General features: G+C 55.0%; 1 protein-coding gene across 1 annotated transcript; it reads right to left on the bottom strand.

Annotated features, from left to right (window-relative positions):
* Positions 1 to 49: 49 nt before the first annotated feature.
* On the bottom strand, positions 50 to 27,694 carry BAIAP2L2 (BAR/IMD domain containing adaptor protein 2 like 2). The gene is made up of 14 exons (XM_058741314.1): positions 27,455 to 27,694; positions 26,170 to 26,245; positions 25,317 to 25,403; positions 24,839 to 24,900; positions 14,980 to 15,051; positions 14,694 to 14,810; positions 13,651 to 13,797; positions 4,940 to 5,092; positions 4,488 to 4,635; positions 4,110 to 4,341; positions 1,957 to 2,079; positions 1,417 to 1,624; positions 805 to 848; positions 50 to 566 (listed from the first exon to the last, which is right to left on the bottom strand). Exons 1-14 carry the CDS (start codon positions 27,503 to 27,505, stop codon positions 491 to 493), a joined length of 1,596 nt encoding a protein of 531 aa, XP_058597297.1. The 5' UTR covers positions 27,506 to 27,694; the 3' UTR covers positions 50 to 490.
* Between the last annotated feature and the right edge of the window lie 296 nt (positions 27,695 to 27,990).

Here is a 27,990-nt window from a genome sequence, read left to right as displayed (position 1 = left end):
CCTCTCGGGAAACTCCTAGTGACCTTCAGGACCTCCTGGACACCGTCCTCCAGTGGGAGGCTTCCACGCCCCACCCCCCACCTGTCCCCCCAGTTCGACACCGCCACTCCTGCTGCTGTGTCTCCTTGCTTTATTTCTCCCCGTTTACAAAAGTTAAACAGGAGGACGTATGGGGGGGTGGGGAAGGGGGTGTGCGGGGCTCCTCCCTCCTGGGGCAGAGAAGGGGAAAGGGGGTGGGGTGCATGAGACAGGCCCCCAGGGAGAGTCCTGGGGCCCTTGGAGAGGAAGAGACTGTCCTGTCCCCCATTCTGCCTGCTTTACTTTGAAGGTCCCGGACCCCAGGTCAGTCCCCCGGGAGGGGCAGCCACCCCCAGTTCCAGGGCCCCGGCTTCTTAGGTCCACCGCTGCTGCTTCTGCTACTGCCCCCAGCTCCCGACAGCCCCTGGGCAGGTGTGGGGACGAGCTCAGACCCCGGATGGACAAGGGCGCCTCAGCGGATGAGGGGCGCTGAGCGGTCGTTGGTGACTGTGGGCCGCAGCTTTACGGTGGCAAAGGGGTTTGTGCCCCTGCGAGGGGAGAGGTCAGGGTGAGAGGGGCCCAGGTTCCCCCCCCTCGCCCCCCCCCCCCCCCCCCCACGCAGCTGGCTCTGGCTCCAAGGAAGGTCGCCAGGTGCCTGAGCCAGTATCCACCCCGACCTCCTGCCCCCACTGGTCACCTCTCACCCCTGCCTCATCTCCCCCCTCCCCAGAACCCCTGCCGAGCCCCCACCCCCACGCCGCCCCCAACTCCTGTCCTAGGACTCACCGAGGGAAGAGCTCCGGAGGGTGCTGTTCCGAGGACATAAGTTTCTGCAGTGAGGGTGGAGGAAAGGCCAGGTTTAGGGGGGGAAAGGGGCAAGTGAGCCCCCACCCCTGCAACTCCCCTTCCAGGAAGGCAGACGACTAGACCAGAGGCCCCTGCAGGCCAGGCTTTGGGGAAATCAGGCCCGGGCATTCCGAAGCTCAGAATTCTGTGGATTTCAGACTTGAGAAGCCTCTGGGCCAGGGCACCAGCTGCTCTCCCTGCACCCCCACCCCCCACCCCCGGTCCTGCCCAGCCAGCCCCAGCCCAGGCTCCATCCGACCCAGGACCCTGGTCTTGCCTCTCCTGGGAGGTGGGAAGGACCGGCCTTTTCCAGTGCTCCCAGCAGGACCATGGGGGCTCCAGTCCCTGAGAGGAATGTTTTCCCCCCACCCTCTGCCCCAGGCTCAGAAGTCCATCCCACACCTCCCTGCAGATTAGGCAAACTGAGGCTGGGAAGGGAGGGCCCCCCTCCAGCCAGCCAGTGGCAAAGCAGGGAGGGTCACCCGGTCTCCAGTCTCCCAGCCTGCTGGATGAACCCAGGGCTGGGGACTGGCTGGGGGGGAGGGGGCTCACCTTGACGTCACTCGCCACCCCCATGCTGCCCACGCTGCTTCGGCGGCTACTAGGCAAGGGCGGAGGTGCAGGGCTGGGGGCGCAGCTCGGTATCCGGCTCGGGGTTCGGGAGCGGGATTGGCCGTCCCAGTACTCCGAGGGTGCTGTAGAGTTGCCCGGCCGGCCCAGGAGGTCATCAAGGCTGTGGCTGCCCCGGAGGGGGTAGGATCTGAGTCCAGAGCAAGGAGGGACGGGCAGGGGGTCAGGCGTCAGGCCCCTGCTGCTTCCCCCACCCCCGATCTTGCTGGGCCCCTCAGCATCCTACAGCTTCTTCCCTTGCAGGAGGTGGGGGAAAGGCCACAGGGCTTGGAGGCAGTCCTCCGAGGAGGCAGAGGGACGGACGCAGTGACTCTGGCATGTGGAGAGGTGAGGGTCCCCTTCCTCCGGGGACCGAAGGAGGCTGGGTGCACTCAGGACTGCCACTCACAGATGTCCCCCTGGGGGGTGGGGCTGCTCCCCCTGAAGTCCCCACCCCCGCCCCACCTCCGACCACCCAGGTACCTGGAAGGTAGCTCATTCATAGGGTTCATCAGGTTCATGGAGGTCACTGGGGTCAAGGGGTTCGTGGGGTTCACAGGCACCTCCTCCAAAGGCTTCACATAGGCCTCGGGGAACCAGCCGCTCCTGCGGGGTGGAGGCAGAGGGTCCCATAGGCAGAAGGCCCAACAACCGTGCCCAAAAGAACGCTTCCGAGGGCAGTTACTGGGCAGCGCTGTGTGCCAGGCCTTGCTCGAAAGGCTGTGCCCAGAGTAACTCATTGAATCCCCCCCAGGAGACCTTTCTCCACCTTCAAGCCCAGCTGTCCAGCTTCATGTCCCGCCAGGGGCTAGGTCACCTTGGGGGGAGCTGGAAGTCCAAGGAGGAGAGCGACGTGTCTGAGGACATGTGGTGACCGGCTTCATTGGCTACTCGCCGAGTACCCACCACGTGAGGGCCCACAGAGAGCCCGACACACTTCCTGCTCCCCGGAGGCCCCCGGCCCGGCCGACAGGCCCACAGACGGATGATTACCAAGGGACAGGGGACAGGGTGGGGGGCCCGGGGATCACGGGCAACTGTACCAGCCAGGGGAAAGGGCACTCGAGCCTAAGGTGCCTAATACCAGCCAGTGCCCTTTCCTCCTCAGCCCTGCCCCTTCCCTCCACCCTAGAACCCTGGTTCCGGGGACCCCGGGCACCCTGCCCTTAGAGTCCGTGCCTGGCTGGAGGCTCATCACCGCCCCTCCAGAACAGCCAGGGTTCGGGGAGAGGCACTTCGCGCGACGTTCCTTAGCTTTTTCAGACCCCGCGGAGCCCAGCGGATTCTTGCAAGCACTCTGGAAAGCGTTCCCCACAAAAAGCCACCTTAGACCTCCAGACCCAACCAACAGCGCTCTCGCCTGAAGGTAACTAGGAGCTATTTCGCCTCAAACTGACAGACCAGAAGCATTTTCCACGCGTTTTGCTTCCGTCTTCACCGGATAAAACTTGCCACCTTCTTCCCTGACCTGTGAGGCACAGAGGGAACGGCAAAATGTCCCGGGAACGTGGGTGGAGAGCACCGGCCCCCGGTGGTTTGACACTCAGGTCCCCGGGGGGGGGGGGCAGTCTGCTACACGCCTGTTGGGGGGACTTGCGCGGGTCCACGAAGCAGGTGTTTCCAACCCTGGTGGCTGTAGCCATCTCCCTACGTCGCCAGCACAGCCTTCCGTTCTTGATCCAGTAGTCCCCGGGGCCTCCACCCCTCCATCCATCCGTCATCCCACCCTGCCTCCCGCATCCAGGATCCACGTGGGCAGCCACGCACGGACCGCCAGTCCCTAATCCGTCTCCACCTGCCTGCCCTTCTACCAGCCCGTTCACATGCTTCCCCACTCACCCCTCAGTCTATATATGCACCCCACATCCGTGCATCCTCTCGCAAGCACCTTGACGTGTACCTGCTGACTCCTCCCTCTAAGCCTCCATTCATTCACTCAGGCCACTATTCTTGCCCTCCTTCCTCCCTTCTCTCCCTCCCATGAGTGCGAGTGGGCACCACACCGTCTCCGGCCCGTAAGGCCCTGTGTGTGGGGGGGGATCACTGCCTGGCTCCAGCAAGCCCCCACCTCCCCTTTTTCTTTGGTAGAAAGAGTAATCCTTGCACACTCTCTTTTCTGGCCGCCAACACCTGCTCTCCTCCAGGCTCGCGGCGACCACAGAGCACTTCCCCACCTCCCCGCTTCCATTCACGGGCGGGCGTCGAAACCGACCCCCAATTTGCCTTCTTTAAGGATCTGCACGGCCCGCGACCGCCCCGCTGGGCCTGTCGGCCTGCTCGGTCCCCGTTGGCCTCTGGGCCTGGCCCCGGGGGGGGGGGGGGGTGGGCACAGCCTGCTGCGCTCTGGGTAAAGAGGGGCCGCCCTGTTGACCCCACAGTAAGTGCTCAAGCAGTGGGGTTGCTGCAGCCTTCTGCAGCGCAAGAGAGAACCTTCCCGTTCGTTCCTCTCGAGGGCCACCGCCCTGTACTTCCTACCCCCCTTGGACTGGATGAGGACACTGAGCGCCGCGCGGGAGAAGGGGAGAACCGTCTACCGCCCTGGGGCTGGAGGTTGGGGGGGGCGAGGAAGCCTGCGGGGCGGTGGGGGGGGGCTCCTTCCACCCCTCCTCCCCTGCGCCCCGGGGGCGCCCACTCACGTGGACGAGCCCTCCAGCTTGCCGTAGAGCCAGCCGTTCTGGGCCTCTGGCACTAACACCTCCACGACGTCTCCGGCCGAGAAGCGCAGCAGCGTGTGGTTGGCGCCCTCCGAGTGGGAGACGAGGGCGCGGACTCTCCGGGCGCCCCCGCCGCCGCCGCCGCCCCCGCCGCCCGGGCGCTCGCCGAAGGAGTTGGAGCGCGAGCGCTGGGTGCTGCCGGCGTAGAGCGAGGCTGCCGGGGGCGGGGAGAGCGCGGCGGCGCGTGGGTGGCGGGTTCTCCCCCGCGATCCCGCCTGCTGCGGGGCCCCCTCTGGGCCCCTTCCCGGCCCCCGCGTCCCCGGCCCTCCCTCTGCGCTGTGGGGCGCCGGGGCCACTCACAGGCGGACGGCGTCCGGGGCAGCGACCGGCGGTCTGGCTCCAGCTGGGACGCGGACCTCGCCTCGGCGGCGGGCTCGGGGCCGGGGCCGTAGGAGCCGGAGCCGTGCCGGCTGCGCGGGGAGCTGAACTCCGCGAGCGGCCGCTGGGGCTGCGAGGGGAGACGGGCAGGGGAGGGTGGGGCGGGGAGGGGAGGGGTGGGCCGCGGCGCCCTAGTCCAGCCCCCACCCCCAGTCCCAGACGTCGGCGGCGTAGGGGTTCTGGGGCCTGCGGCCCAGCCACCACGGGGGCGCCGAGGCCGCGCCGGGGAGGAAAGGCCGGCCCAGGGGCGCTGCGTAGACGGGGAGCCTGGGGGGCAGGAGGCTCCATGGGGGGGGCCTCGGGCCCCAGGGCGCCGTGGCGGGTGCGGGGATCGGCGGGGGCGCGAACAGCGGCGGGGGCGCCCGGGGCCTCACCATGTCCAGGCGGGTGGGCGTCAGGCGGCCCGAGGGGTAGGGCGGCCCCAGCACGGGGCCCAGCAGGCCGGGGGAGTGGGCGCGCGACGGGCTGCGGCTGGCCTCCGACTGCTCCTTCCACAGCAGCACGCGGTTCTGGAGCGTGCTCCGGGCCTGGCCGCGTGGGGGGGGGGGGGGGGGGGGACACCGGGGTCAGCCAGATCGGAGCTGGGGACTCAAAAGTGACACCCTAGGCCTGGGAACTCGGGCCCTGCAAGCTGTGGATGACGGGATCGTCAAGCCGGAAGGAGCCAGAGATGGCGGCGGGGTCACCTCATAGGGTTCGCTAAATAGAGTGAAGCCAACCCAGGAAACTACAACTAAGGAAACGTGGCAAATTTCCAATCACACGTGTGCTCCTAGATCCCGCCATACCTGAACCCCTTGAACTAAAGAGAAAAACTAACCAAAGGGATAAATACCTCTCCTGGGTAAGCTAGTTTGAGTGGTTTCCTAAAAGAGGCCCTTCAAATACAGTTTTTCCAGTCTATTCCTTTCAGTCTACGTAAGCACCCCTAGTGCCCCTGGTACATAGGCATCTGTTTGAATACTTTCAAGGACAGGAAACTCAGCAGTTGACCCCGCAATTCATAACAACCTGGGGTGAGAGGGCTTTAAATGTCAGACCTGCTGTGTGCATTTATCATTTTTTGGGGGGCGCTTGGGTGGCTCAGTTGGTTGAGCCACCGACTTCAGCTCAGGTCATGATCTCACGGTTGGTGAGTTCGAGCCCCACGTCGGGCTCTGTGCTGACAGCTCGGAGCCTGGAGCCTGCGTAGGATTCGGTGTCTCCCTCTCTCTCTGCCCCTCCCCCACTCATGCTCTGTCTCTCTCTGTCTCAGAAATAAGTAAACATAAAAAAACGTCATTTTGTTAATTTTCTGTATTTTACGTGTTGACATCCCCGGGGCTTTGTTAATCCTGCCCAGATTGTCCCTCCGGGGCCCGATAATTCCTAGAGATAGTAAGCAACTTGCCAGTAAGCAAGTATGCAAAACAGCTGGTTCAAAACCCACATCCCTAACCACCTCCCTTATCTAACACACACCAAGCCAGTATTTCCCCTGACCTCAATCACCCCAGAGCCAGGTGCCAGACAGTTAGAACCAACCCCTAGAGCCCAGAGCCCAGTGAAATTATTCACACCATCCCGTCTTTCAATGGCCTTGACCTCTCTGTGCTGTCACTCAGTCACTTCTATCAATTAAATCCCAGGTATGATCAAAACACCGTGCTCTCTTCCGTTACAGAGGTCTCCCCCTGGGAATGCAAGCTGGTGCAGCCGCTCTGGAAAACAGTATGGAGGTTCCTCAAAAAACTAAAAATAGAACTACCCTGCGACCCAGCAATCGCGCTACTAGGCACTGATCCACGGGATACAGGGGGGCTGTTTCGAAGGGACACATGCACCCCCATGTCTATAGCAGCACTATCGACAATAGCCAAAGTATGGAAAGACCCCGAATGCCCATCGATGGATGAATGGATAAAGAAGATGTGGTATACACACACACACACACACACACACACACACACACACACACACAATGGAGTATCACTCGGCAATCAAAAAGAATGAAATCTTGCCATTTGCAACTACATGGATGGAACTGGAGGGTATTATGCGAAGTGAAATTAGTCAGAGAAAGACAAAAATCCTATGACTTCACTCCTATGAGGGCTTTAAGAGACAAAACAGATGAACATAAGGGAAGGGAAACAAAAATAATATAAAAACACGGAGGGGGACAAAACAGAAGAGACTCTTAAATATGGAGAACAAACTGAGGGAGGGTTCCCGGAGGGGTCGTGGGAGGGGGGAGGGGCTCCATGGGGAAGGGGCACTAAGGAATCGACTCCTGAAATCATTGTTGCCGTAGATGCTAACTAACTTGGATGTAAATTTAAAAACTAAATACATAAGTAAACAAACATTAAAAAATAAATAAATAAAGGCCTCTCCCTTTTCCAGTCAAACGTCTCCTCCCCCGAGGCCAAGCTCAAGACCGTCACCTTAGGAATAAGCAAAGCTTCCCTTTGTTGAGCATTTACTCTGCGCCAGGCCCAGTGTTAAAGCTTCACCCGTTATCATCTTACTTGATTCTTGCAATAGCCCTGGGAATTAGATGTCACTATTACCACCATCTTATCGAAGAAGATACTGAGGGTCAGAGCGGTTAATGACTGGCCCCAGGTCTCACAGCCAGTGAGCCTCGGCGTGGCCTGCACTAGTCCGTCTTGAGGCAGCTTCCCGGGACGGCACCTTTGGACGCTTCCTCCCTTCAGTCTGGGCCAGCTGCTGAAAACCTCATGGGGATCTCGGGCAGCCAAACAGCAGCGACTCCGTCACAGGAGCAAGTGGCCAGCGGGTCACTAGGATGGACAGCCCCTCCGTTGTCTTGTCACGGTGCTAGGGCGTTCTGGGAGGAAAGGTCCCGGCACCAAGTCCCAGCCTGGACAGTGCAGAATTTTACTGGCTTTCGTCAGCCCTGCCTCCGGGCGGTGTAGCCAGGGCTCGGGAAGAAACACCGCACAGGCTTTCAAAACCATAAAGAGACCGTGGGGGGATTTCCAAAACAGGGATGGGGTGGGAGAGCCAGTCTAAGTATGATACGGACCCCCCTATGCTAGAAAAGACGGATACATTTGATTAAGTCAAGATAGTTCTTTTAGGCACGGCAAAACCTACAATAAGCAAAGTCAAGCGATAAATGACAAACTGGGAAGATATGTGCCTCTCATCACCGAGGAAGCTCTAACATCAGTAACATATATAAAGAGCTCCAAGAAACTAATAAGAAAAATGGAGGAAACGATGCTGATATCACAGTGAAGGGCGTCCGATGGCTCTGAAACATGAAAACGTATCAGTCTCACTTGTAAGACGATAAAATAAAACCACGTCTGGAGAGACCGTCTTTACCTCGCTGGCTGGCAAAGAGGGAAAAGTTTGCCGTCACGCTGTCATCGAGGAAAAGAGGATCTCCTATTTTGCTGGCAGAAGGGTAAACTGGCACAACGAAGGCCTACATCCCTGGGCTCGCCAATTCCATTCCTAGGAATGTATCCTGGAGATACGCTCGCACAACTGCGACGAGCCCGGAGAAGCTGAGAGGCATGCTATTGACCAGACGCAGACTCAGCCAGGGTTGGTCACGGGAGGCGTGTGAGAATGACCGCTTGCTGAGCTCAGGCCCTCATCATTCTTTCTTTAAAAAAAAAAAAAAATTTTTTTTTATGTGTATTCATTTTTGGAAGACAGAGAGAGACAGAGCAGAAGCAGGGGTGGGGCGGAGAGAGAAGGAGGGGACACAGAATCCGAAGCAGGCTCCAGGCTCCGAGCTGTCAGCACAGAGCCCGACGCGGGGCTCGAACCCGCGACCGGTGAGATCGTGACCTGAGCCGAAGCCGGATGCTCAACCGACTGAGCCACCCGGGCGCCCCTCATCATTCTTTCAATCTTGTTCCAAATCTTGTGTGTTCTGTTTATAGACAGAGTGACAGGTAAACACGTATGTTTGACTATCTTCGGGAGTTAGATCTTGTGTGTCCTAAAAACCAGCTGGATAGAGCAACACGATACCTACCCCACATCCTTAGCAAATCCATCCCCTAGAGCCACGAGGAGTGAAAACGTCCACACAAAAACTTTCACTTATATCCCTGCTGGCATTATTTCTAATAGCCGCAAAGTAGAAACGACCCAGATATCCATCCACGGATGAATGGATAAATAAAATGCGGTCTATCCAGACCATGAAATGTTATTTGGCAATAAAAAGGAATGATGTAGCGGGGCGCCTGGGTGGCTCCGTCGGCTGAGCGTCCGACTCTTGATTTCGGCTCAGGTCACAATCTCACGGTTTGTGAGTTCGAGCCCCCGTGTGGGGCTCTGTGCGGACAGCGTGGAGCCTGCTCGGGATTCTTTCTTTCCTTCTCTCTCTCTGCCCTTCCCTGTTCATGTTTTCTCTCTCTCTCTCTCTTTCTTTCTCTCTCAAAATAAATAGATGAACTTTAAAAAAAAAAAATCGTAAAAAAGGAATGATGTACTGATTCCTGCCACAACCTTGATGAATCTCAAAAGCGCGAAGCTTCGTGAGAGGAGCCCATCACAAGGGACCGCGTATCGCATGATTCATGAATTACGTGCTGTGTGGGTTAGATCTCAAGAAGACCATTTAAAAGAAGGTAAAACAGCTCTGGAATGGAGCCCCAGTCTGTGGGAGAGAGGAGGGGCAGGGGGAGAAGGCTGAGCCCTGAGCTTGGGGCTGGCTGTGGGGACAGCGTCTCCCACCTCTGCTCAGCACCAGGGGGTCCCTGGGTTCAGAGACTGGGGAAGGGGCTTGGCTGAGGCGGGGAGGCGGGAGTCTGCTGCTGGCTGTGGGGGGCAGCCGACTGCAAGCAGACAGATCTCCTGAAGGGTAGCTTTTGTTTTCATCTTTGGAGGGGAGAGAGCAGGGGCCGGGAGATCCTAATTCCGCTGGGCTCCTTCGCATGAAACTCACATCATTACATCAACCTTGTGAAGAGGGGATTATTTCCTTCTTTTGCCAGAGAAGAAATGAGACTCAGAGAAGTGAAATCACTTGCTAGGTCTGCAGCCGGGGCGCAGAGGCTGGGAAACTGAACAAGAATACGAAGAAAGAGAAATAGAAACGAAATAAGAATGCACAGAAATCGGAAAAATTGGACAGAGGGATGAGGCTGGGGGCGGGGGGAGGGGGTGCGGGGGGAGGAGCCCTGTTGGGGGCATCAGGAATAGAGAAGCTGCCTGGGTGGGTGGGTCAGGGGCCCAGATGGAAATAGAGACAGAGCCTCTATTTCATAGACACAGCGGGGCTTTAAAAATATTTATTAAATACGTGAATGGGGGGCACCCGGGTGGCTCAGTCGGTTAAGCGTCCGGCTTCAGCTCAGGTCATGATCTCGCAGTTTGTGAGTTCGAGCCCTGCATCAGGCTCTGTGCTGACAGCTCAGAGCCTTCTTGGGATTCTCTCTCTCTCTTTCCCTCTCTCTCTCTCTCTCTCCCTCTCCCCCCCCCCCCTCTCTCTCTCTCTCTTTCTCTCTGCTCCTTCCCCACTTAAAAATAAATACATAAATGAAAGAACAAACGATATTGGAAAATGCAGGGACAAGGTCATCAATTTATGAAGGCACGGTGGAAAGATCATGTCCCAGTGTCCTTGGCACCTCCTTCTGTACATCCCACCCGCTACGCCCCGCCCCCCAGAGGGGTCAATAGCTAGACCAGGCCAGGCGGGTAGGAACTGTGAGGCTTCAGCCCCTGTTGGACCTAGAGAAGACAGCAGGACAGAACTTTGACCAGTGCTGGGCTGGCAGGGGCCTGAAGTGCTCCCGGACAAAACACAAGAGGCTCTTAAATATGGAGAACAAACAGAGGGTTACTGGAGGGGTTGTGGGAGGGGGGGTGGGGTGGGCTAAATGAGTAAGGGGCATTAAGGAATCTACTCCTGAAATCATTGTTGCTGACCAATTTGGATGAAAGTTAAAAAAAATAAAATTAAATACAAAATAAAAATAAAATAAAATAAAAATGTCAAGAAAGAAAGAAAGAAAGAAAGAAAGAAAGAAAGAAAGAAATGCTTCTTTCTCCAGGGAAACACAGTCTGCACGAGTGTGTTGAGTTTTGAGGGTAGAGCATAGCTCCTACTCTCAACCAGGTACCCTTGTGCAGTGCACGACCTGCGCAACCTTCCCTGGCAGCCCTGTCTGCGGGGGTTCTCCACATGGGTAGGCTACATTAATCCCTATTCCTGAGGCTGAGTGAGAGCTGATTTGCAACAGGAAGACCTGAGTTAGAGATGGGGTCCCACTGGAGTCGAGATGGCTCCGCTGCCCCCTCCCCCCACATTTGTCAGTACCTCTGCCTGAGCCCTTGCAGCTCACCTCAGAATGGGAAGAGGACCATGAGGAGGCAAAGGAAAGAAACAAGGTACCTAAGAGGACCCAGTGGCCAGGGAGGAGAACCCAGCAGACCACCCAGGCAGCTGAAAGAAGGGGTGACAAGCTTAACAAGATCTTGACCGGAGCCTTTGCTGCATAGCAAACACCTTCCTACCCAGACAAAGGTCAGGACTGTAAGCTTTAAAAGTCAACGGATGAACTGGGGCACCTGGGGGGCTCAGTCAGTGAAGCGTCCGACTCTTAATTTCGGCTCAGGTCACGATCTCACGGTTGTGAGATCAAGCCCCGCGTCAGGCTCAGCTCGGGGCGTGGCGCCTGCTTGGAATTCTCTTCCTCTCCTTCTCTCTCTGCCCCTCCCCCGCTCATTCAGCCTCTCTCTCTCCCTCAATAAACGAATAAACCTAAAAAAATAACACAGTGAACAGATGAACTCTAAGAGAGAGTAGTCCTGTTGAGAACACAATCCGTTTCCTGACAAGTCAAGGGGAGAGAGATCTCAAAATACAGACCAAGAAGAGACGAACACATGGGGGGGGGGTGCGGGGGAGGGGTCGTAGATGTGGAGTTCCAGAAGGAGGAAAAGGAATGACGGCAGAGAGCTAATAATTTAGGAACCAGAAGAGGAAATAGCTCCCCTGACCTGAATATAGGCCTGAGCCCGCAGAGGGAGGGGCCCGGACAGGCGCTCGTCTATGGGTAACGAGACAAGTTTCTGAGTCCCAAGGACACCAAGAAAATCTCCAAGCATCCAGAGAAAGAGCCAGGACACAGACCAGCACCCGACTTAGCATCCGCAACACGGAGCGCTAGAAGCCGGAGGAACATCATCTTGGGCCACAGGAGAAAAGGGCCACAGCTCTGGAGTCCTGCAACCAGCTAACGTGCCACCGGGCAGTCAGGGTAAAAGTGGGACATTTGCAGCTATGCAAGGATTCAGACGATGTGTCTGCAGAACATGTTCAGTTAATCGGGACAGAAACCTCAAGACAGTGGGAACGGAAAGGAATGAAAACAGTGGCGAGCAGTGTATCTGGTCACGTGGGTCAAGATGCAAAGAAATGACGAGTGAGAGCCTGGAACTAAAAGTCCCGAAGTTTTTTGGCAAAACCAAGAGCCGGAGTTGGGGAGGATGAAAGGAGGAGTAAGGCCACATCTTAGAGTGCCAGGGAGGGCAGGAAAATTCTTCCCAAGGCCTTATCTTAAGGGCTGGGGAGGGTGCTCGATGGACAGAGTAGTGTCGGGGGGGGGGGGTGTCCGTATATTTTGGAAAAGATAATAGATGAATATCGATTACCATGAGGGTCACAAGGTGAGGTCATCGTGAGTAGCGATGAAAAGGACAGTAGGATTTGCAAACTAATAAAGGGGAAAAGGAGGGGCGCCTGGGTGGCTCAGTCGGTTAAGCGGCCGACTTCGGCTCAGGTCATGATCTCGCGGTCCGTGAGTTCAAGCCCCGCGTCGGGCTCTGTGCTGACAGCTCAGGGCCTGGAGCCTGTTTCGGATTCTGTGTCTCCCTCTCTCTGACCCTCCCCCGTTCATGCTCTGTCTCTCTCTGTCTCAAAAATGAATAAATGTTAAAAAAAATTAAAAAAAAAAATAAAGGGGAAAAGGAAAAGTATAGTAACACAGCCACAGTGGCAAGAACGAGCATGGAGGAAAAAGAGGCAACAAACAAAAAAAGGAAATGCATTTGACTCAAGTTATACAGAAAGAATAAAACAGGTGTATCACTTGTCGGGTTCAATGGGAACGAACTGAATTCTGCTATTGGAAGACGTGGACTGTCACTGGTAAAAAAAATCAAAACTGAGCTATATGTTAGTAACAGAAAACACACTTAAAGAGATAACAGAAGAGAAAGGAGGGTAATTTTAATCTCAGGCAAAGTGAAATGAAAAGCATCAGACTGGATTCTGAGAGGCCTTAAATACATAACTGGTAATATTTACAGAGATTAGATAGTTATAAACCCAACAGCACTAATCAACAGGGCAGCTAAATATGGAAAGCAAAATCCATTAGAAATCCAATGAAGGGGGCGCCTGGGTGGCTCGGTCGGTCGGTTAAGCGTCTGACTCCCGCTCAGGTCATGAGCTTACGGTTTGTGAGTTCAAGCCCCGCAGCGGGCTCGGTGCTGACAGCTTAGAGCCTGGAGCCTGCTTCAGACTCTGTGTCTCCCTCTCTCTCTGCCCCTCCCCTGCTCATGCTCTGTCTCTCTCTGTCTCAGACATAAATAAACATTAATTTTTTTTTAAAAAAAAGAAGAAATAAACATTAAAATAAATAAGTAAATATTTTTTAAAAAAGAAATCCGGTGAAAAACGAAAGACTCTCTGATCGGTCTAGCAGACAGAACAGAGCAAGAGCACAGAGGATTTAAATAATACGATAAAATGATAGGCCATAACTCAATACGCCCATGAATTAATGAATTTGCAAATAGTATCTGCACGCAGGAATGAGAAAGTAAACGGTTCCTACGTGAGCGAAGAAAGGCGTGAATTAGTGAATGAGTGTGAGAATAAAGTCACGAACGAAGGAATCAATGAATGAATAGCTGATGACACAAATCAACATAGAAATAAACAAAGAAATAGATGGGGAGAGTAAACGAATAAAAAAAATATCTACAGAGGGGAAGGAAGGAAGGAAGGCAAAGGCAGGGGACTCTCTGGGGGTAGCCAGCTCACAGAGAGCACAGACCCGAGGAAGGCCCCCCATTAAGCCTGGCCCCGGACCCCGCTCACCCGGCCAAAAAAATGCAGGAAGGTGTTGGAAAGCAGCAGGTGCTTCTCGGCCAGGAAACGATAACGCCGCTTCTCTTCCAGCTCAGCTGCCCGCTGGCTCTCGGACATGAAGGCCTGCATCTGTGCGTGCAGCCGGTTCACGCTCTCCTGGGGGAGAAGCGGCTTCTAGCAGGAGGCAGCGGGTGGGTGTCTGCCACATCCCACCTCCCCCCAGTGCCGGCTGTCCGAAGCCCCCCTGTCCTGCCTGAACCACCTCCTCCTGGAGGCCCTCCCTGGAGCGCCCAGCCCGTCCTGGCTCCCAGGCCCGCCTCTCATGGGCATCCTCGTGCTCTGTGTCCGCCCGGCCCGGGGAACTCCTCACGGCCATGCCTCTTTCCCTAGCTCCAGGCACCGGGCCAAGCATGGAGTGGGGCCCGGGGAGGTTGGTTTAAGAAAGTGTGAATGAGTTGATTCATAAGCCCCTACTTGGGAGGGAAGATTCTGAAGAGGAGAGGTAAGAGCTTATTGAAGGAGCCAGAAGACTGGGGGCGCCTGGGTGGCTCCGTGGGTTAAGCGTCCAGCTCTTGATTTCCCCTCAGGTCATGATCCCGGGGTCGTGGGATCGAGTCCCGCGCTGGACTCTGTGCTGACTTTGCGGAGCCTGCTTGAGATTCTCGCTCTCCCTTTCTCTCTGCCCCTCCCCTGCTTGCTCTGTGTCTCTCTCGAAACATAAATAAATAAACATTACAAGAAAAAATAAAGGAGATAGAAGACGAGACAGGAAAGGAGATAGAGGTCTTGGAGACAGAGGCCGGTCAGGGACAGGGCCAGGAAGTGACAGCCCAGGGAGCAGCGCTGAGGGTGGCCCCGGAGGGCCCGTGGTGCCCAGCCTCCAGGGGCTGGCTGAGCGCTCTGGCTTTGCTTACGGCAGAGGGCATGGCAAGTGGCCCTCCTAGAGTTGGGCTGATGCTGGGTGGGGGACCTGGGTGGCAGGGGGGAAGGGGGATTGTCAGGGCGTCCCCCCCCCCCCCCCGGAGCCCGGCTTGGCCCCCCAGCCCACGCACCTTCATCTCCCGCGCATTCTTGTCCCTCTTGCGCTCCATGCGCCACAGCTCAGACATGTACTTCTCCAGGTTGGCGGCTCGGTGGCGGTATTCGATCTCATAGTGCTGGCGGCTGTCCTTGGGTGGCGTGGCGAGAGGGGGGGCGGGGGCTCAGCTGGGAACACGTACAGCCTGGGGCCAGTCGATACCCAGCGCAGGCCTCAGTGTGCTCATCCATCAAATGGGGAGGGGCAGTCTTGCCTGTGATGGGCTGGGGGGGGGGGCCAAGGTGGGTGGCCAGACTTACTTTGATGAACTGCACGTCCAGCTTCGTGTTCTTTTCCATGTGTTGCAGCAGATCTCCGTGGAACGTCTGTACCTGTGTGGAGTACAGGGTGGGGGTGGGCAGGGTGGCCCCGATCCTTCCAGACCCCAGCATCCCTCGCGCCGCCCAGTCTAATACAGCCCACCGCGTTCCTCACACCCCAGGCACCTGCCCAATCGTCAGAGACACGGTCATAATAAAAGCACCCGGAGGGAGGGAGGATTAAATGGTTAAAAATGCGAAACACTCAGTGCGGTGACTGGGTCGCAACACACGGTCTGATACGCGTAGCAACGTCTTCTGGTTCTTAGACTCAGTCTGTGCTTTGGTCATGCGGTACCCTCTGCCTGGAATGTGCTATCCAACTTGAAATACCAGCTTCCCTGTCCCCTCTGCCAGGAGGCCTCCCCGACTTCCCCAGCGGAATCCACCGCTCTCCCGTTTTCTTTCCGGAACGTGTATACGTTTGTGCGTTTACTTTTCATTCTTCGAGCCACAGGCCAGATTTCTTCCTGCGCCCCTGGTCGCAGCCCCTTTGGAGATGCAGCGAGCCGCTGTGGGCACGAACGTCGTCTGACCCATCTCCGTGTCCCCAGCACCGTGGGCGGGGCCCGACCCAGGGAAAGCGCTCACAGCTGTTGAGAGGTCCTAACTGAGGGGTGGCCGGTTCGCGTGACAGGTGGGACGGAGGCGGCTGACCGCCCGCGTGGCCAGGAGGCCGGGGAAAGCTACTGGGCTCAGGCTCAGAAAACCTGCATTCTAGTAGATCAGCCTCCAATTTGCTCTGTAACTTTGGACAAGATGCTGCCCTCTCTGGGCCTGTTTCCCTATCTATAACAGGGAAGTTTCGGCCCGATGCTCTTGAAGGTTGAGCTTTATGAACCTGAAGAGCTTTGACGCTATGGGCCTTGGTGGTCACCCGGCACATTCCCCCACCCTGCAGCCACTCCCGTCTCTGCTCAGCCTTGTCTGCACACCCTCTCTCCTCAGCAGCACCTGCTCAAGAACCCTCAGTGGATGCCGCCTGCTGCCACAGGGGTCCCCACGCTGTGCTGTGGGCGCTCTGTCCCTTGGGGCAGGGCACTGCCCAGAAAGAGAATGCTGGTAATCTTCTCCTCGTATGCGGGGAAAACCAGCCAAGTATAAAAGTTGCAAGTTTCACGGGCCCCTGGGTGGCTCAGTCGTTTAAATGTCTGACTCATGATTTTGTGGTTCGTGAGTTCGAGCCCTGCGTTGGGCTCTGTGCTGACAGTGCGGAGCCTGCTTGGGATTCTCTCTCTCTCTCCCTCTCTCTCTGCCCCTCCCCCGCTCTCGCTCGCTCTCTCTCTCAAAATAAATAGATAAACCAACTTTTTTTTTAAAGTTGCAAAATTTACATTTTTTTCCCTCCCATAATTGTTTCTGAAACCCTGGTAACGGCTGGTCTGTAGGGGAGCTTGAGTGTGGCCCCCTTGGGACTGGCCACGCCTTGAACCCTGAGTTGTGGCTGCTGGTGAGTGTGTGTGTGTGGGGGAGGGGGTCAGTGTTATGAGTGGCACCAAGTCCACGTTTCTGCCCTTATCTGCTGGACCCAGGAAGTAAGGAAGTGAGCCACCTCAACGGGCACTGCGGGACCTCCCAGTGGAGCCCTCGGGGCGCCTCACTTGCCCCTCCCCGGGCTCTGCTTCCCCCTGACCAGGCAGTCTAAGACTTGTGCTTGAACTCCAAGCGTATGTTCTTGAAAATCTGCACAAATCGCCCAAAATAAACAACGGGGCTTGGGGGAGATGAGGGGTTGGAGCAGACCTTCAAAAAGCCCGGCAACTTTGTAACCAGAGCACTAATAAAGTGGATGAGTGGTACCTGGAGACGAACTTGAACCACGCCGAAGGCCACAGAAAATATCTGCAATGCGCAAACCCGACAGAATGGACGCGGCAGCTCCGCCTGAATTACCTCAGCGCTGGCAGGCTGAGCTGTGCAGGGGGGTAGGGGACAAGGGGAAGTAGGACTGTCACAAAGGTAGGCAAGGGAGGCTGTGCAGCCTGCCCCCAGCTGAGGGCCCTGGGTGGCTGGGAGCGGTCTCCCCAAGGAGGCTTGAGTGCAGGAGCTCTTTTAAAATGTTCTTAAAATACAGATCAAAGGGCTCTTGCTGTCAGTGCAGGAGACAAGTTGGGGGCCTTTCCCCGCCTCCTAATTCTGTTTGCCTTTTCCCACTCTCACCTGGGAGATGTTGCTGTGAATAAGCTAACCTTGCATGTGATCAGATGTCACTCCCGTCACGTATGAACGGAGTCATACCGTGGATATGTGTGTTAGAACAGGGCGGCTGGATTGTAATTCTTCCCATTGCCACAGTTTGGCTGTGATCGCCAAAGGGGTAGAGGGTACAGACCCAGGATGTCCCATTAACATGGGGCCCAAGCACCAATGGGTTAATGGAAAGTCTTTGTCAGGCTCCAGAAGAAACGAATCTATTAAGAGGTTGATAACTGATGTGAACTTTGAGCTCTTGTTATGGGGAAACCATAGACTGTTAGCAGGTGGCTTCTGAAACAAGGAAGTCATCAACCCCGGGCAGGTCAGATTCCCAGCAGGTCAGAAAAGAGACTGCCCTTCCCAGAGTTTCCTCTCCTGGCATATCCTTCATTACCAGGTCCTGTGAGCACCTCAGTACAGAAGCTGAGAGGAGACCCACTGTAGAAAACACTCACTGTAAGCTCTATGTATTGACTTCTTTCAGTAACTTACAAGAGATCTTTTTGTCGCCTACACAAGAAAACCCCCTGAAAGAATTGTCCCTGTGAGCTGATCCCACTCCTGCCCTCTCGTTTGCTCGGGAAGCCCCTCCAGTCAGTCTGTGCCCCACCATGCCAACAAGAATGTCCTTGTTGAAATCACTGACACTCCACAGTGCAAACCCAGCTGTCAGGACTCATCTGACTCGTCCTGTGGTCATCATCTGACACAGTTGACCATTCCCTCTTCCTGAAACACCTTCCTTCCTTGGCTTCCAGCCCACCGCCCTCTCCTGGTTTTCCTCACACTCCCTAACCTCCACTCCCACTCGCCACCCTCACTGCCTCTTGTCTGTCCCGCTGATTCCCCCTCATCTCCTGATCTCCCAGAGCCTCTTCCCTTCCCTTCCTACACCCACTACCTCCATGAGCTCATCTGTCCATGCGCTCACGACTCCCAGACGAACAACCGAACCTAGACCTTGACCCCAAACTCATACATACAACTGATGTCCACACCTCCATTTGGTTTTCTGATAAGCATCGCAAACTTATATCTAAAGCCGAGTCCCTGATCTCTCCCCTCCACCCAAACTGCTTGCTCCACACTCAGTATTTCCCACATCAGCTAATGGCAACTCCACCTTCCAGTTGATCAGCACCTTGAAGTTACTCTGACTTTCCTTTTTCTTCTACAACTGACGTCTACTCCATTAGAAAGTCTCATTAGCTCTACATTCAATCTGATTTCTTCTCAACACTACCAGTGCTGTCACTTTCCCAAGTTATTTCAGTCCCCCCCGAGATTATTGCAACAGCCTCCAAACTGGTCTTCCTGCTTTTGCTTTTGCCCTCCACTGCTGATAATTTTTTTTTAATGTTTTTATTTTATTTTTTGAGAGAGAGAGAGACAGAGCATGAGCGGGGGAGGGGCAGAGAGAGGGGGAGGCACAGACTCCGAAGCAGGCGCCAGGCTCCGAGCTGTCGGCACAGAGCCCGACGCGGGGCTCGAACCCACAGACCGCGAGATCGTGACCTGAGCCGAAGTCGGTCGCTCAACCGACTGAGCCACCCAGGCGCCCCGGTATTTTATTCTTAGTACAGGAGCCAGAGCGATCCTACTAAAATAATGTCAAACAATGAACAACTCGAGACAAATTGAAAAATTCCAACTGTAGGAATGCCTGGGTGGCTCAGTCAGTTAAATGTCTGACTCTTGCTTTCAGCTCAGGTCATGATCTCAAGGTTCATGAGATCGAGCCCCACATCAGGCTCTGTGCTGACAGTGAGGAGCCTACTTGGGATTCTCCCTCCCCTCTTTCTGCCCCTCCCCCACTGATGTGTGTGCATGCACATGCTCTTGCCCCCTCAAAATAAATAAGTAAACATTAAAAATTCCAATTATAATGGCTAAAAAAATCAAATATGTAGGAATAAATCTATCAAAAGATGTGCAAGACTGCTACCCTGAAAATGACAGGGTGTTGCTATGAGAAATGAATAAATGGAGAAGTATACCATGTTCATGGATCAGAAGTCTCAATATTGTTAAGATGACCATTAATTTATGGATTAATGCAATCCCTCTCAAAATTTCAGCAGACTTTCTTGAACTGACAAGCTGATTCTAAATATGTAAATGCAAACATTGTTGAATGTCCAAAATAATTTTGAGAAAGAAGAACAAAATTCTTAGACTACTTGATTTTTAAGACGCACTATAAAGCAATAACAATTAGTACAGTGTGGTATGGTTGTAAGGATAGACAAATATATATCAGCGGAACAGAGTGGAGAGCTCAGAAATACACCCACACATATACAACAAAATTTTTTTTGACTAAGACAACAAGTGACTTCAATGGGAAAGCAAAGTCCTTTTGAAACGGTGCTGGAACAATCGAATGTCTATATAGGGGGAAAAAGAACCCTGACTCTATGTCACTTCATACACAAAAGCAAATTTAGGGTGGGTCATAGAAATAAACGTAAAGCCCAGAACATACAGCTTCTACAAGAATACTTAGAATATCTTTGCCAAAGGGGTAGGCAACGATTTCTTGAATAAGATATGAGCACAAGCCATTTCTTAAAACTGTCAAGTTAGTAGAGACAGGTGCTCTTTTTGGTGTTTGCTGTTGCCACAGCATTGACTCATGAACTGTAAGGTAGTTTACTGAGTTTAAACAGATTCCACCTTTTGTAAAATGAAAAACATAAAATAGCCAAATTGGGTTTCCCAAAAGTCTAACTTTCTGTTCATCAAAGACACTATTTAGAAAATGAATAGACAAGCTATAGGTTGGGCAAAAAACTACGCACCATGCATATACCTGACAAAGGACTCATATCTTGACTATATAAAGAACTCCTATAAGTCAACAGTAAGTATTACCTGATAAATGGGCAAAGTACTAAGCAAATACTTCATGAGACAAGATATGCAAATATCTGGTAAGCCTGTTAAAAGTCTTCAGTCACTGGCAAATGCAAAATGAAACCACAATAAAGTACCATTCCATACCGTCTAGAATGGCTAAAATGAAAAAGGCTGACAACATCCAATGCTGGCGAGTGCCTGGAACAGCCGCAGCTTTCAAACATTGCTAGCAGGGGTGCGGCTTAGCACAAGAGGCTGGGAGAGCTCTTTGACGATTTCTTATTAGAGCTAAATACATGTCAACCCTGAAACCCACAGATTTTGCCCCCAGGTATTTTCCCAAGAGGAATGAAAATGTATATCCACAAAAGACTTGTATAAGAGTGTTCGCAGCAGCCCTCTTCACAATAATCGCAAACTGGAAACAACCCCAACAACCATCAACGGAAAAACCAGATAAACACATTGTGGTATCTTCGTTCAGTGGAATACTAAGCAATCAAACAACAAAGCAGCAATGCCCGTGAAGTTCACCGAGGGAACGAGGTGGGACGCAGAGGGATACTCATGTACGATTCCCTTCGTATGAAGTCCAACAACAGGCAAAATGAATCTCTAGAGCTAGAAATCAGAAAGTGGTTGCCAAAGAGGAGGAAGACTTTTTAAAATTCTTTAAAAAAGGCTATTTCTTTATTTTGAGAGAGAGAGAGGCAGAGAAAGAGGGAGAAAGGGAGAATCCTAAGCAGGCTTCACGTTGAAGCGTGGAGGCTGACGCCTCAGGACTCGATCTTACAAACCCGTGAGATCATGACCTGAGCTGAAATCAAGAGTCAGATGCTTAACCGATGGAGCCACCCAGAAACCTTTTTTTTTTTTTTTTTTTTTTTTTAAATTTTTTTTCAACGTTTTTTATTTATTTTTGGGACAGAGAGAGACAGAGCATGAACGGGGGAGGGGCAGAGAGAGAGGGAGACACAGAATCGGAAACAGGCTCCAGGCTCCGAGCCATCAGCCCAGAGCCTGATGCGGGGCTCAAACTCACAGACCGCGAGATCGTGACCTGGCTGAAGTCGGACGCTTAACCGACTGCGCCACCCAGGCGCCCCGAAACCTTTTTTTTTTAAGGAAAAGTGAAGAAATGAGAGTGACTGCCAATGGGAATGGTGTTTTGGGAAGGGGGTGACAAAAATGTCCCAAAATTAGGTAGTGGGGATGGTTTCAAAACTCTGTGAGTGCATTAAAATCTTCTAAATCGTGCACTTTAAGGGGGTGAATTTTGGGGTGCCTAGGTGGGTCAGTTGGTTAAGCGTCTGATTCTTGGCTTCGGCTCAGGTCATTATCTCATGGTTCATCAGTTCAAGCCCAGCATGGGGCTCTGTGCTGACAGTGCAGAGCCTGCTTGGGATTTTCTCTCTCTCTCCCTCTCTCTCTGCCCCTCCCCTGCTCGTTCTCTCTCTCTCAAAATATATAAGTAAACTTTAAAAAAAGGTGAATTTCAAGCTGATATTATATATTTAACATATAATCTATCATATATATTTATATTTATATGTACAATAACATATAATATATATTATATTATATATGATAATATATATTATATTATATATGATAATATATATTATTGTGTATACATATACAACTATGATAGGACTTCTATTATGGACTCCATTCGGGGTCTAGGTATTAAATCATAATATCTGGAAGTGGAGGAGAAAAAAAAGAAATGAAAAAAGTAAAAATAGCCAAGAGGAAGAAACAGATATTGAAGATAAGCTATGGAGATCTAACATACAGATAATAGGAGTCCCTGAAGAAGAAAGGCAAAGACAGAGAACAAAAATATTCTAAAAACCGGGATTCAAGACAACAGCCTAAAATTTAAAAAAAGATGCCTAAAATTTAAAAAATATATATTTAAAACTACATATTGAAAAAGCATATCATATAACTGATCATATTGACCCAGACTGATCAACATCAAGACACATCTAGAAAAATTGCTGAACTTAAGAAACAGAAAAGAAATCTTTCGGGGATCTAGGTTAAAAAAGTAAGTGATTTACGATGGGAAAAAATAGACGATCAGACCTTTCAACACCAACACTCAACATTCCATGCCAGAAGACAACTGGGGTATTTGAATGCTTTCCTTCTCTGTATCCTTGAGAATCAGGATTTTTTTTTTTTTAATGTTTATTTTTGAAAGAGAGAGAGGCAGACCGACAGATAGACAGAGGATCAGAAGTGGGCTCCGGGCTGACAGCAGACAGCCCGATGCGGGGCTCGAACTCACAAACCGTGAGATCATGACCTGAGCCACAGTAGGATGCTCAACCGACTGAGCCAGCCAGGTGCCCCGAGAATCAGGATTCTTGATGAAGACCAGGAACAAAGGAGATGCTGGTGTAATACCAGAAGAGGCTGAGCAAAGCAAGACACCCAGCAAGCTATCAAAACCAGTAGGGTTGTGCCCAAAAGAGTCAGGAGCCAGACCGAAGAAGCTTCTACTGGCCAAAGAGGGGACATTTTCAACTTTGCCAAAGACAATAATCACAAAGGACTGAAATACATCAAATGTGTTGAAGTCTATGATACTGGGGGCGCCTGGGTGGCTCAGTCAGTTGAGCGTCCGACTTGGGCTCAGGTCATGATCTCAAGGTTCGTGGGTTCGAGCCCCGTGTCAGGCTCTCTGCTGACAACTCAGAGTCTGGAGCCTGCTTCTGATTCTGTGATTCTGTGTCTCCCTCTCCCTCTCTGCCCTTCCCCCACTCATGCTCTCTCTCTCTCTGTCATAAACATTAAAAAAAATATTTTTTTTAATTGGAGCCCTCCAACACTTGCTATCCGCCTTCCCTGCTCTTTCCTCCAGAGCACATTTTGCATCTAAGCTGTCACTTGCTAGTCTAGGGTTTTGCCCGTCTCCTCTCTTGGGGAAGGCAAGGGTCTCCCCAGTGCCTGAACAGTGCCTGGCACCCGGCAGCAAATGGCTGTCGAGTGAATGAGCCCAAGGGGGAGGCGGCCTCTGGCGTCCTGGGTCTGGTACGGTTCTGGCCGAAGGCCCTGCCTGCTTGTCACAGCCAAGACACTGGTACCCAGAGAGGGCAGCTCTCCTTACAGAGAGGCCCTGGATGACACTTGTCCCTAGCCAGCCCAGATGTGCCACAAGTGACACGGAGAGCCATCAAACCCGAGAATCGGAAGTCACCGGCTCCCCGCACGACGTGTGCTCCGTAACTCCCGTCCTGAGCCCCAGGAAGGGGCACCGGCTGGGCTCCCAGCCTGCGGGTGGCCGCCAGACGGGCGCCCAGGACCAGGGTTTCCTCCTGTGCAGGATGCATGTTCTCTGCTCGTGACGTCGTTCCCCATTTTGACATAGTGACCAAACTGCTGAGTGTTTTTACGGCGTTCCCCCAAAGAGCACCCTGACTTCCAGCGCTTCCCGGCCCCCACCCCACATTTGAGAGCCACATGCCGTGGCAATGAGCTGACATTTCCTCCTGAGCTTTCCGAGACCCCTCACCATCAGGTCCTCTCTTGCTCTGCCCCGGCTCCCCATTGTTGGCTTGCTTCTGCCCACCACACACGCGCCTAGCCCGCCGGCGCCCTCTGGGAATGCCCTCTCGCCTCCTCTCCCTGCGGCCAGGCCGCACCCCCTTTTCAAAGCTCGCTCTTTCTGTCCAGACTGAGCAAAGCCCTGCTTGGTGCCACGCTCCGGCCCAGCCCTCGCAGGGATCCGAGTCCCCGCAGAGATAGAGACGGGGTGGTAGGTTCTGCCTCTAATCGTCACAGCGGAGACGCACGGAGGGCTACAGGTGGGTGCCAGGCCATAGGAAGTCGCTTAGGCCTCACAAGAATCCTGCCAGCCGTTTTTACGGTCGTTTTCGTTTCACACACAGATAAGCCCAAGTGCAGAGAGTCTTGTCCAAGGTCACGAGCCAATGATGGGTGGCGCTGGGCTTTGAACCCAGGTGCCCCGGCTGCAGAGCTCGCTTTCTTAACCACCATGTGCTAAGAACGGATAGAAGCAGCGTTGGGAGTCCAGAGGGGGAAGTGATGAACGCGCCCAGGGGTCAAGGGAGGCTCAGGAAGGTGCTGGCCGGCAAGGGGAGGGGTGGTTCTAGGCTGACAGAACAGCATGAAGATAGCCCAGCGGTGAGGGCACCAGGCCGCGTCTGCAGAGGGCAGCTCTTTGGGGTGCTGGGCTGTGATGGGGGGGGCGCCACGGGGAGACTGCTGGCTCAGCAGGGCCTGGAATCCCTCACCGAGAAGACTGGGTTTGGTTCTGTGGGTGGCCGGGGGTGGAAGGGCTGTCCTCATGGGCATGACAAGGTCAAGTGCCTGGCTACTCTCTTGGGAGCGTGGAGGGAGGGGCCGCGGAGCCAGCGAGGGGGCAGGGCCTGGCCGGATGCACCCGGGCAGTGGTCCTTTAAGCTCTCCCCAGCTCCTCCACTCACTCTGGAATTTGGGGCAAGGGACTGGATCTCCGAGACTCAGTTTCCTCCTTTGTAAAATAGAGATGGAAGTAGTTCCTGCCTCCCAGGGTTGCTGGAGGCTTGCACAATATATGGCAGAGAAACACGCCCAGCACAGCCTGGCGCTGGCGGGTGCCCAGAAGGGCAGTGCTTGTGTGTCACTAAGGGTCCCAGGGAGTCCTCCCTGAGAAAGGACGTGGGAGGTCGGGACCCCGGTCTTCCTTGGAACACAGCCCAGTCTCCTCCAGGCCGAGGAGTCTGATACTCACCACCACCTCCAGGTCGGAGTTCAAGTGCCGCTGGGTATCTGACATCTGCACCAGGATCTCCCCTGGAGGCAGGGGGAGCAGCAGCTTCAGTGGGGCGGCCTGCCCCGCCCACCCCTCCTCCTGCTAGAAGCTGCTACAGGGGGCTGCCCGAGGCTGGATTTGGGGACCAAAGTCCAGGGAGTTCCCGGGACAGGCCTGCAGGGAGTGGTGGGGAGGGGCTTGGGCTCCAAGGAGTCTGGGCCGTGGCCACAAGGCCTGTATCTTGGGGAGATTTCCTGGAAGGGCAAGAAAATAGCGGGCACGCTCCCCGGGATCTCAGGACGGTGGGCGAGGCAGGCCTCGGGCCTGAGGGATGGCAGGAGGGAGACAGAGGGGCCTGGACAGCAGGAGGAGGCCTGGGGTGGAGGCAGGGCTAGGAGGAGAGCACCCCCAGGCCCAAGCAAGAGTGGGCGGTGTAGTGGGAGGGGGAGCGCCTCACCCAGAATCTGCGAGGTGGAGCTCTGCAAGGCCTGCTCCCCGATCTTCTGGATGGCGTTGAAGTATACCTCAGCCGCCTCGGACAGAGCTGCGTGGGGATGGGGGATGGGTCCGGATCCAGCCCCCCACCCCCTGCCCCCCCCCCCCCGATCTCCATCCTCTGGAGACCTCTCCTGACAGGGCACGTGGAGGGGACACTGTGGGGTCTGCCATAGGCGTCTGTGACAGGGAAGGGTGTCCCGGGTGGTGCGTGAGGACAGGTGGCGTCGGCCAGGGGAGAAAGCAGGTGTGGAGCGGGGGGTGGGCTTCCCCCCCACCCCCCGCAGAGGCAGGGCCCAGGGCGGATGCACCGAGCACAGGGATCGGTGCTGAGCCGGACATCCGGGGGTTTGTCATGGGCAGGGGCGTAGGCACCTGCGTGTACCCGTGTGGAAGACGAGTTCTGATGCGCAGGGTGGGGGTGGGCTGAGGTTGCTGGGGGTGGGGGTGGGGGGGGAAGCAGGCTTTGACTCTGAGGTCCGAAACGGCAGGGAGGGCTTGGGTGTAGCAGCGGGCTCCATGGATAGCATCAAGGCGACCTATAGCATCACGGTGTGTGTGGCTGGGGCTGTGTCGGCCACCAGGGCCTGGCTCTGCGTCTCTGGGAGCATCCTGAGGGCACTTAAGAAGTGGGCAGAGGAGGGTGTGGGGGTGTGTGGGTGAGGGTGGTGGACAGGAGTGTGTAGGGCTGAGCCTGAGCTGAGTGTGTGCTGTGGGGTGCAGAGAATATGGGTGGGGACACCAGTGCACGGAGGGACCGGGTGGGTGCGGGCAGTGACGGCCGAGGGGCTGGGTGCCCTGGGCTGGGCACTTACCGTGGAAGGCCCGGAGGTAGTTGTTCCCGAGGTACACCAGGTTCTCCAGGGCAGGGTTAAACTGCTCCATGATACTCTGGAGCCGGAGGGCAAGGGGTGATGGGGGATAGATTGGGAGAGGAAGAAACGTTGATGGGCAGGGAGGCAAGTCACTGGGCCTCAGAAGCAGGGCACCCCCGGACCCAGAGAGAAGCCCGACCCTAGGGGAACCCATCTAGAAATGCGGAGTCACCCAGGATCCTGACTCTGCTGCAGGGGCCTCGGAGGCCATCCCTTGGGCTCACACGCTTGCCCCGGCAGGAACTTGTTCCCAGGACAATGCGCCTGGAAGGTTCTCCTCCTCCCACTGGGTTGAAGGCTGTGGTCCATTGTGGGCCCCCAGCTGGGTGTGGCTCAACCCTGCCCCGGGTCCAGGCCCCGCTGGGCTGAACACACAGGCGGCCGACAGTCACCTCAGGGCAAGGGCAGATCTTGCCCTTCCCAAAGAAGAGCCCCTTGGGAGCAAGGCTGTGGCTGGGTCATAGGCCACCTCAGGCCATGGCCGGCAGGAGAGTACCCTCCATGGTGGAAAGGGCACTGGGCATGGACTTAAGACTTGGGTCTTGGTTCAAATCCCAGCAGCCTCTTTGGGATCTCTGGTGACCTTGAACAAGCTGTTTAACCCTGCTGGCCTTGGTTTTCTCATCTATCATTTGGGGTGATTATTTTCTATCCTACAGGCAGGCTTATCTGCCATGAGGCTTATCTGTGAAAGGATCTTGTACACAGTAGGTGCTCAATAAAAGTCTATGCAGACTACAGTAACCTCTCTGGAGTGAAGCAGAAAATTTGAGTGAGGGGTTCAGAAAGGAGAGACAGACAGAGACGGGAAGATAGAGACAGACAGAGAGGGACTCTCCAGTCGTAGGCCAGGTGGCTCTCCGGCCCCCTGTCCCACCTCTGGCCACCCTGGGTCCTGTCCTGCCTTGTCCGGCATCTAGGAGTGCTGTCTGTCTCAGCAGGCCTGTCGCTCCCTGGGTAACTGTGTGGACAAACCCCCGCCCTGCGAGCCTCAGGTTGGGGCTGGGGTGGGGGCCTTCGGTCTGCATGTGCCCAGACCCTGATGGCCGGCGGGCCGCATCTGGGGAAGAGGTGAGAAGGCTGGCTGCGCCCAGGGATCCCCATGTCATGCCCACAACCCAGCCTGGTTCACAGACCATGCTGCGCCCACGCACACCCTCCACCCTCCAGCCCTGGGAACGGATGTTCGGGCCCCGGGCCCCCGGCCACACACACATACGCTCACCTTGTAGATGGCCATGGTGGACCTGTAGAACTGGTCCATCTCGGGGGCCATGGAGTGGGCTTCGACCCAGGTGCTGAGCAGGAGGCTGGGGGTGCTGGCAGGGTCGGGAGTGCCGAGGGTCAGTCCCCTCCAGTGCCCACTGCTCTAAGGGAGTGAAGAATCCTGCAGAGTAGCACGGAGGTGAGGGCCTGCCGGCGGTGGCCGGGGAGGTGGCAGCTTAATTATTCACCAGCCAGGGATGTCAGAATGTGATCTGGGGCGTAACCAGACCCGGGGGGAAGGCATCCTGTGACGCGGGCAGGTTCGTGTGACCTGCCCTTCAATTATTTACCCCTGTGAGCGGTGGGCTGGTGGGCACGCGTGGATGGGCCGTTCTCTTAGGTCACCTCCTCCTCCAGGCCGAGCTTTCCCCAGGCCCCGCAGGGACCCCTGGCTATGGGGGGACCCTCGCCCTCCCGTCTGCCCACATTGGGCCCTGTCCAAGTTAGAGGGGCCAGAGCTGCGGGGGTACCCTCCCCCAGAACCCTCCCCGACAG

This window comes from Neofelis nebulosa, chromosome 8 (genome assembly GCF_028018385.1).
Source record: "Neofelis nebulosa isolate mNeoNeb1 chromosome 8, mNeoNeb1.pri, whole genome shotgun sequence".
NCBI lineage: Eukaryota > Metazoa > Chordata > Mammalia > Carnivora > Felidae > Neofelis > Neofelis nebulosa.
The sequence above is the reverse complement of the archived record's forward strand: the minus strand, read 5'-3'. Positions and strand labels throughout refer to the sequence as shown.

What these genes read in the sequence shown, in the direction of transcription:
- BAIAP2L2 (XM_058741314.1), bottom strand. Translation starts at nt 27,505, where the DNA reads ATGGCCCCCGAGATGGACCAGTTCTACAGGTCCACCATGGCCATCTAC. An exon ending in CCACCATGGCCATCTACAAG is followed by an intron (nt 26,246 to 27,454) that starts GTGAGCGTATGT and finishes CTCCGGCTCCAG; the next exon opens with AGTATCATGGAGCAGTTTAA. An exon ending in AGAATGCGCGGGAGATGAAG is followed by an intron (nt 13,798 to 14,693) that starts GTGCGTGGGCTG and finishes CTTCTCCCCCAG; the next exon opens with GAGAGCGTGAACCGGCTGCA.